This window comes from Tupaia chinensis, unplaced genomic scaffold (assembly GCF_000334495.1).
Source record: "Tupaia chinensis unplaced genomic scaffold, TupChi_1.0 Scaffold000001_1, whole genome shotgun sequence".
In the NCBI taxonomy this organism is placed as follows: Eukaryota; Metazoa; Chordata; class Mammalia; order Scandentia; family Tupaiidae; genus Tupaia; species Tupaia belangeri.
In genome coordinates, this window is record NW_006159427.1 from 2,958,982 (window position 1) to 2,968,724 (window position 9,743).

The 9,743-nt window shown below is 41.1% G+C and overlaps 1 protein-coding gene across 4 annotated transcripts in view; it reads right to left on the bottom strand.

Annotated features, from left to right (window-relative positions):
* Nucleotides 1-9,743, bottom strand: part of PRTFDC1 (phosphoribosyl transferase domain containing 1) — a 115,384-nt gene that overhangs the window by 92,167 nt on the left and 13,474 nt on the right. For all 4 annotated transcript variants that reach the window (XR_001370043.2, XM_014586026.2, XM_006139721.3 and 1 more), the window contains exon 3: nucleotides 5,085-5,268. Coding sequence is in view for 3 of the 4 variants with exons in the window: in XM_014586026.2 (XP_014441512.1) it covers nucleotides 5,085-5,268 (184 nt within the window). In the remaining variant the exon portion in view is untranslated. The remainder of the gene's footprint in view (nucleotides 1-5,084; nucleotides 5,269-9,743) is intronic.

A 9,743-nucleotide genomic window follows, 5' to 3' on the forward strand; every position in this document is an offset into this window, starting at 1 on the left:
GAGATTGCATTTTGTGTGCTGTGATGATGCCTAGGGAAGGAATGTAAATTGAGTTACAAAAAAAAGTTTCAGGAAAACAAAATGTATCTATTCAATGACTGCAGTAGGATATGTAGCCCCAGTTAGGTGCTAATTTATAGGATGTGTAAAGTTAGACTTGTGCTCATGGAAATGTGTGTGTCACATGTGTTTGCTAGGAGGGTATTTGGACTGATGAGGGTCTTTGGTGATTCAATAAAATGTGGGGGGGAAAATGGTATAGAAATAGATAACAGAGACAGTGTGGGAGGAGAACAGGAGGTGGCAGAGGGTAAGAGAGGGAACCAAGGATGGGGGAGAAAAAGCAAAACATACAGAAAACAAGAAATGGAAGATCATTTGCTAATAATAACATGTTTGTTGATGTGCTTGATTGAGACAATATACAGTGTACTCTGGATGGAAAATCTCATTATGTATGCTGTAATGATGTACAGTGAATGAATGCAAATAAATTGGAAAAAAAATAGTCAAAAAAAAAAAAAAAGAAAACAACCTGATTTTAAAAGTGAGCGAGCAGCCCAGCCAGGTGGTCTAGTCCCTAGCATACTGAGCTACAGAGCTGGAGGACACATGGCTGACTGCAGGTTTGAATCTCCAGACTGGTCTGAAAACACACCAGGTGAAGGTATGCACTCAAAATCTGAGCTGGAGAGCTGGGAAATATAATGGAGATGATAGCATCATGAGACCCTGAAGAGGGGATTTTCTCTCTCTCACTCTCCTCCCTGCATGGGCGCATGCTACCTTTCATGGATAAAATAGACGGACTTGACAAGAAAGTGGGAGGGGGGAGGCAAGTAATTTGAATAAACACTTCCTCTAAAAAGCTATATAAATAGCAAATAAGCAAATGAAAATATGTTCAACATTATTATTCACTGGGGAAAATGCAAATTGAAACTATAATGAGATACTATCACCTATTCATATAGGTAAGATAAAGAAAAAAATAAACACTGACAATACCAAATGCAATAAAAAATGCAGAGCAACTGGAACTCTCACATATTGCTGGTGGGAATGTAAAATTATTCAATGACTTTTGGAAAAAAATTTAGCAACTTATTACATACATTCATCATATGACATAGCAATCTTGTCCATAAATATTTACTCAAAGGAAATAAAGGCACAAGTACATACAAAAACCTGCATATGAATATTTATAGAAGCTTTATTCATAATCATCCCCAAACAGTAACAACCCAAATAGCCTTCAGTTGATGGATTAAAAGAATTGTGCTATATCTATATAATGAAATCCTACTTGACACTATAAAGAAATGAACTGAAAGGAAACTAACAGACCATGTAAACATCAGTATGAATGACTCTCAAATGCATTCTGCTAAAATTTAGATTTCCTTAGGCTACATGGCATGATTATGTTTATAAGACATTCTAGAAAGAGAAAACTCTAAGGACAGAAAACATTAGTGATTGCTAGAGCCTAGAGTTGTAGGGAAGATTGACTACAAAGTATAAAAGGGCATTTTTCATGGGGAGGAGCTGTTCTTTATCTTGAACTATTCTGTATCTTGACTGTGGTTATGTACATGACTATGTATTTGTTGAAACTCATAGAACTCTAAAAGGATGAATGCTATCACATGTAACTTGTAAGTTATGCCTCAATAAACTTAGCTTCAATTTTTATTTTAATATTTTGATATTTACTTTATATATTTGCATTGAAAATGGTCATTTGTCTTGTTCGAAGTTTCCTAACTGTGTGGCTTCTGATCTGATGCCTGCATAATATGATGTGCAAGATGACTTTAATAAAAAAAAAAAAAGTTACCTTGTACAGGAGTTTACTCACTCATTCATGGCATAAAAGCACTGTATGACTGTGGGCAAGACAGACTCAACCTGAGAAGGACGATGCCAGGACGCACCTACCATGCTGTGCCCTAACTTCAAGGTTTGTTTTGTTTTTTTAAGAATTATTTATTTAATTCCATTTGCTATTATTATTATTATTATTAGTAGTAGTAGTAGTAGTAGTAGTATTTAATTTGACCAGAGAGAGACAGAGAAAGAGAGAAAGGGAAAGAAACCAAGCCACCAGGTCCAGGACTCAAACCGTGGTCGGCCATGTGGGAATCCAGTGCTTTTAACCACCACACCACCTGCCGGCCCCCCTAACTTCAAGTTTTAAAAAATATAAAAAGTTTTTTTTAAAGTTGCTAACCAGGAACAAATAGGATAAGGATCAGGGTCAAGTGAATGAGAAAAATCTTGTAAGAAGGAATAACAGCTACTTAATCTAAAAAGAGGGAAATGATTTCAAGCCTATAAAACAAATAAACTCTCATAGTTAAGGTCTGAAAACATAGCTTCAACCTTGCCTGAGAGGTTATCAGAAAAGTACAGGAATATCTTCATAAATGAGAATTAATTTGATAGTTACTCTAGAATGAAGGCAACTGAAAAAGAGCCATAGAGTGTGTGGTAGGCGGAAGTCTAAGATGGTCTTCGGCTGGCCTATGTGTGCTGTACCATCAATCCTCTACACCTGAGTGTGGGTGGACTTATAAATATGGTGGGAAATCACACTCCCAAGATGAGGTAACTAGGTGGTCGATTGTAAATTCATCAAAAGGCAGATAACCCTGGGTGAGCTTGACCTACTCAGACACGCTTCAAAAAATGGACTGAGGCTTTCCTGAATGGAAAGATTCACACCGGGCTTGAAAAAGCAGACAACTACCTGTGTTGTGAACTTCTCCAGGAGGAGTTCATGAGGCAGAGGCTTGAGGGCAGGCTCCAGGTGTAGAAACGGTCTCTAGCCTATTGTCAGCAAATGGGGACTGAATTCTACCAACCACCAGTGATCTTGGAAAAGGACCCAAGGACCAGCAACTGGCATAATAGTTACATTGCTGGACTGTCACATAGTTGACCATGGTTCAAGTCCCAGACGTGGAGGCTTAAAGCTCATGTTGGGTGCATGTATGCACATGACCAAAATCCCAAGAGGAGAATGGAGGAGAAGGGACTGAGGTGTGGCCATTCCTCCTGGGGGCGATTTCTCACTTTATGTCTCTCTCTGTTTCTCTGGTGAACACATGCACCTAATACCAAAAATCTCTCCCCGAAAAAAGGGACAAAGGACTCTTAATCTTAGATGATAGCAAAACTCAATGGCTAACATTTTGACTACAGCCTGGTAAGATTCTGAGCAGAGAACTAGGTTATGTCATGCCCAGATTTCTACCTAGAGAAACTGTAAAATGTTTATTGATTTAAGACACTAAGTTCATGGTGATTTTGTCATGAAGCAATCGAAAGTCAATTCAAAGAGGGATAAATGAATTAAAAAGTGTCAAACTATTAGAGTTCAGTCAATGAGAATATTCTTCTGACTTGGATCCCAATGGCTTCTCATCTATTTGTTTTACTGAGTTACTGTATGTTGGACCAAAAGGCCTCACAAAAGGTAACGTCATGGAGAGAGGAGGGGAAGACGAAGAACTCAGCCACCATCTATGCTGTCCAGTGGGGAGCAAAGAAACTCACCAGGGCCATCTTATGGCACAGCAGTAAGGCGCTGCTCACGAAGCTGGGTCCCATGTGGCAACAGCCATTAGAATCTCAGCCGGCTCAGCCTGAAACATGCCGGCCTGTGTGCAAGTCCCAGGATCTGGTGGGCAGCAGGACTAAAGGAAGGGGATCCTGGATCTGTGGGGAATACTCATTTCTCTCTCTCTTTTTCTTTCTCTCATGTACACATGCACACAATCTATCATGAATAATGGGAAAATGTACAAAAGAAAAAAAACAAAACAAGAAAAGAAAGCCCACCATAAACAGTGAAGGGGCCTTCTGCTAGAGGATCTCTGGCCTATTTTCCTACACTAGATAACATACTGGCCCTTCCTCTGCTCTTAGTTTTCTTAAAGAATCATGTATTTATTTAATTCCATTTGTTATTATTATTTTATAATTTGACCAGAGAGAGACAGAGAGAGAGAAAGTGAAAGCAAAAAAGCAAGCAGCTGGGTCTGGGACTTGAACCACAGTTGACCATGTGGGAATTCAGCCCTCTTAACCACCATGCCACCTGCCAGCCCCTTTTCTTTTTTTAATTAAAAAAAAGACTTTTTAAAAAGAATTATTTATTTAATTTTATTTATCATTATCATTATTGTTATTATTCTTTTTTTTTTTTTTTGGAGAGGTTTTCGCTATAGGGCACGTGCGCTCGCCAGACAGACAGAGAGAGACATAGAGACAGAAAGCGAGAAATCACCCCCAGGGGGGATGATCACGCCGCAATCCCTTCTCCTCCATTCTCCTCTCGGGATCTTGGGCACACATGCACATGCACCCGGCACGAGTTTTAAGCCACCGGGTCCGGGATGCAAACCGCGGTCAACTATGTGGGAGTCCAGCGACATAGCCATTACACTAACTGCTGGTTCCTTCCTTTATTATTTCTTTTTAATTTGCTACAGGGCGTGTGTGCTCACCAGAGAGAGAGAGAGAAAGCAAGCTACCCATTCTGGGACTCGAACCACGGTCAGCCATGTGGGAATCCAGTGTCTCAATCACCATGCCACCTGCCAGCCCCCTTCTGCTCCTTTCTTTAGCTCAGGCTGACTGCAGCCACCCAGCACTAAGTGCCCTCTCTGGGTCAGATACCTCTCACAGGTCTCCAGGGCCAACAGTGACATCCGGGAGAGAACCACATCAGTGTTTGCTGGACTCTCTAACCACTTACCACCCTCATTTGTGAGGCTGGGCACCAGCAAATAGTCATGCAGCTTTATCACCATGAAAGAACGCGTGAATCATTCCTGAAGAGTCTTTCTACATGAGAAAGTGGATAGATGGTCTCCCTCCAAAGAATATCATTTGGCTTCATAGAGTAGATGATACTATTCCATTACAAAAGGTATTTATAAAAAATTACACTTCTCATTTTCGTTTCAATTTCTTAAAAAAGAAAAGTCATTTTCATAGTACTGTTAGTTCTTTTATGTGAAAACATTAATTCTAAACATCATGTGATGAAAATGGAACATGAAATAACTTACCCTGTAACTCTTCAGTCTGATGAAATCGACCTTCATAGAGACAAATCGATCTGAATTCCGGCTGATGTTCTTCAGGTGTTCCACAAGATCCGCACAGAATTTGTAACCTCCTTTAAGCACACACAGGACCATGATGTCACAGTAGCCTATGTCTTTCATAATATCCTTAGCCAGCCGCTCGATTCTGCAAAAAATGTCCGGGATAAAAGATATATTACAGTACAACTATTTCTGAGTGTTCTTGTTTCTTTAATAAGAATGTATAATACATAGGAAATAATCTGGGGAATGTGGAGGAAAGCTTGTGAAAACAAAATCTACAAATAGAAAAGCTTTGTAAAGGTCGGACACAAAGGGAGTGTTCACAACATACTTGTGATGGCCACGTCATCATCAAAGGTATACTCTTGCTCCCCTATGTCATAAAAATGGTTACGGTGGAAAGTATGTCAGAGATCAACGCCTGCGACGGTTTCATCACTACTGAGCCTGGCTGTTGAACTTACCGTGAAGGTATGTGGCGATATTATGCTCACTTTATAGCTGGGAGAAGGGAAATAGAGGGTGACTCACCCACTTTACAACAGTGTAGGAAACTGGAGGAAAAGTCAAACCTGTCCTAAGTCGCAGAAGAATAGCGCGTGTCTTATATTTGACAAAGGCAGCACACTGTCTGTGTGAGAGGTGCCCCAGAGCACAACTGCAGCAGGCAACGTGTCCATGGAACACAACGTGAAGAGTGCCCCCTGGAGTTGTGCAACAGGCAGTGACCTCCGACTGCCCCCTGAGATCTCATTAGGAACCATCCTTGTATTTTTTCCTAATTGCCTCTCACCTCTAAGACAGTTTCCATACACTACACAACATTAAACAGAGGAGGGTCTAAGGCATATACCTCTTTTTTTTAAAATCTCCACTGCACTTCAAATAGATTTAAAATAGGTAAACGGAAGTCAGCAAATAGTTTGGTTGTTAAGGAGTTGGATTCCCACATGGTTAACTGCGGTTCAAGACCTGCACCTGGTAGCTTAAAAACCATGTGGTGCATGTGTGTGTGTATGTCCAAAATCCCAGGAGGAAAGTGGAGGAGAAGGGATTGTGGTGTGGCCATCCCGCCCCAGAGGGGAGGTGATTTCTTACTTTCCCTCTCACTGTTTTTCTCTCTCTCCAGCAAGCACACACACCCTAAATGGCAAAAACCTGAAAAAATAATAATAATAAAATTTAAAAATAACAATAAGATAGATAAACCCAACTTTATACATATGTGTGTATACATCATATTAATTTTTATATATTTTACATATGTAATATATGCATGACATATTATATACACATATATTTTATACATACGAACACATATACACACAGGACGCACAGAACAGTAACCATGGTTTCAGGCAATGTTTTTCAAACTACGATCGTAAAAAAAGGTATATCAGAATACTGGCATGCTCCTTAAAAAGCGATGGTTATTTCTAGCATAATAGAATAAGGAAGTCAACATACCTGCTTCACAAAAAGCAACTATAAAGCTAGACAAAATGATCATCTCAGAACTCCGGAAATCAGCCAAAGGTGTACACTAACTGAGAAACACTGAATCACGGGACATCGGACACTGCATAGAAATGATGAGTCTGTGGTGTTCTTGCGGGGGACACTCCCATCACCCGCCTCTGCCGTTTAGCCAGGTAGTTCAGTCAGGGTGGGGCATGGCAGGGGAGCTCACCCACCCAGGAACGCTGAGAGCTCGCATGGCCACCTTGGTAGCATGGTGCCATTATCCTGAGGTGGCAGACTTGGCAAGCCAGTAGGGGTTTGGACGGAGAGTTCAGGGGATTAGAGAGTCACAGGGCAGGGGCACACGAGTTCCTCATCTGTCTCAAGGGGACCAGCAGCTGTAGGTAGGCACAGCAGAGGCTGGAGGGGGCCCAAGCTGCGCATACATTCCTGGGTAACGGAGGCTGTTCCCATGCTCAGAGGAGACAAGAGAGCCCGGGAGGAGAAAGAGCTGGGGAGGACTTGAATAAGGTTGGAAATGTGACATGCTTGCTGGCCTGCACACACGTCAAGGAGCAAGGAGTGGAAGCTTTACTGCCTTTCAGGGTTTGACCATCACTTCCACCCAGCTACAGGCTGGACTCTAAGCTACTGAGACACAGAGGTGAACTGTAGTAGGTGAGGATTGAAAAAAAAAATAAGAAAAATAAACTGTACAATCCTGAGGCCACATACTATGGGGGAGACAGATTTCACAGAAGGGAAAACAAAAAAGAAAAACAAGGAAATAGGATATAAATATGATGGATATGAAACTGATTATATCAATAACTGCTGTCAATGTAAATGGTCCAAATACACCAATTAAAGATACTGTCAGAGTGGATGAAGAACAAAAGACCTAACTATAGGTTGACGACAAGAAACCCCTCTTAAATATAAAAACACAGGCCAGCCCCAGTGGTGCAGTGGTACTGCAATGCTTCATGATGCAGGTGCCACATCCAGAAGTCCCAGATTGGCACCGCGAGGTCTCCCTGTGCCCCCTGGGTACACACATCTGCCTGTGACCCAGCCCGGCTGAGACTAGGGCTAGGAGCCAGTGTGAGGACGCTGATGGCAGTACCCACCTCTGTCTCTCTCTCTCTCATGGAAGAAATAAAAATGGATGTTTTTAAGAAACATAAAGACACACAGATTAAAAATAAAGGGATACAGGGCCAACAGGTGGCATGGTGGTAAAGGCACTGGATTCCCACATGGCAGACCATGGTTCAAGTCCTGGCCCTGGCAGCTTGCTTTCTCACTTTCCCTCTCTCTCTCTGTCTCTCTCTAGTGAGTGTATGTGCCCTATAGCAAATTTTAAATAATAATAAATAAAATTAAATAAATAATATTTTAAGAAAAAAAATTAAAGGGATAAAGAAAGACCTGTCATGCTTGGTCTAATCAAAAGAAAGCTGAATTAATTCCAGACAAAGCAGATTTCAGAGCAAGGAAAATCATTACATAATGATAAAGAGGTTGATTCTCTAAGAAGACATAGCAATCCTTAATGAATTTGCTCCTAACGATGCCAAAACCTGATAGAGCTACAAAGAGAAACAGACGAATCCACTGTTGGATTTGGAGACTTCAACACCCCTTTATTATAACTGACATATCCAAGAGGTAGAAAATCTGCAAAGATAGAGATGAACCGCCCAGCACCATCACCCACTGAATCTAATTCACATTTATAGACTATGTCATCCAATAACAGCAGAGCAGCAGAATACACTTTCTTCTCAAAAGATACCAACAAGGAGGAAAAACCAACCAAACAAACAAGCCATAGGCTGGAGAAAATATTGGCAAATAATATATTTGATGAAGGACTTATATTTAAAGTATATAAAGAACTCTAACAACTCAATAAGAAAATAAATAACAATTTAAAACTTATAAAAGATTTGAATAAATGTCTCTCCAAAGAAGATGTACAAATAGCTAAGAAGTATAAAAAATGATTAGAAAAATGCCAATTAAAACACAATGAGAGGACTAGCAGGTGGCATAGTGGTTAAGGCACTGGACTTCCACATGGCTAATCACGGTTCAGTCCCTGACCTGGCAGCTTGAAACACATGCCAGATACATGTGCACACATGCCCAAAATCCGGAGAGGAGAATGGAGGAGGAGAGATTGTGACATGGCCATTCCCCTTAGGGGGAGTGGTTTCTCATTTTTTTCTCTCTGTCTCTCTCCGTGTCTCCAGCAAGTACACACACCCTGTAGCAAAAATCTCTTGAACACACACACAGAGTGAGATACCATTATACATCCACTAGACTGGCTGTAGCCCAAAGGACAGACAATACTAAATGTTGACAAGGATGAGGAGAAACTGGAGAAGCCTCATACATTACTGGTGGGAATGTAAAATGGTATAGCCACTGTGGAAAATTATTGGCAATTTTTTAAACTTCCCAGAAAATCCAGACTTCCATTCCAAGGAATCTATCCAAGGAATTGAAAAGATATATCTACATAAAGATCTATAGGTAGGGACCAGCAGTTAGCGTAATGGCCATGTCGCTGGATGCCCATGTAGTCGACCGTGGTTCGATTCTAGGACCCGGCGGCTTAAACTCACACTAGGCACGTGTGCATGTGTGCCCAAGATCCCAAGAGGAGAATGGAGGAGAAGGGATTGCGGCGTGACATCCCCCCTGGGGGGTGATTTCTCGCTTTCTGTCTCTCTGTCTCTTTCTATCTTTCGGGGAGCGCACGTGTCCTATAGCAAAAACCTCTCAAAAAAAAAAAAAAAGATTTATAGGTAAATGTTCATTAGCACATAATTCACAATAGTCAAAAAATGGACATCCAAATGTCTATCAACTGGTGAATCAGTAACTCGATATTGTGTGATTCCATACGGCCAGAAGAGGACAATACAGAGCGAAAGAGCAGACCAGCGGTGGCCTGGCACTGCGAAGGGGCTACGGACGGACTGCCAACAAATGTTGGGGATGATGGAAACTGGATTTTGTGACAGTTGCCCAATTATATCGATTTACTAAAAATCACTGAATCCTCGCCTACAAGGGGTAAATTATGTATTTTGAAAATTATAACGTAATACATTTCTCTTAAAGGTGAAGATGGGCATTCCT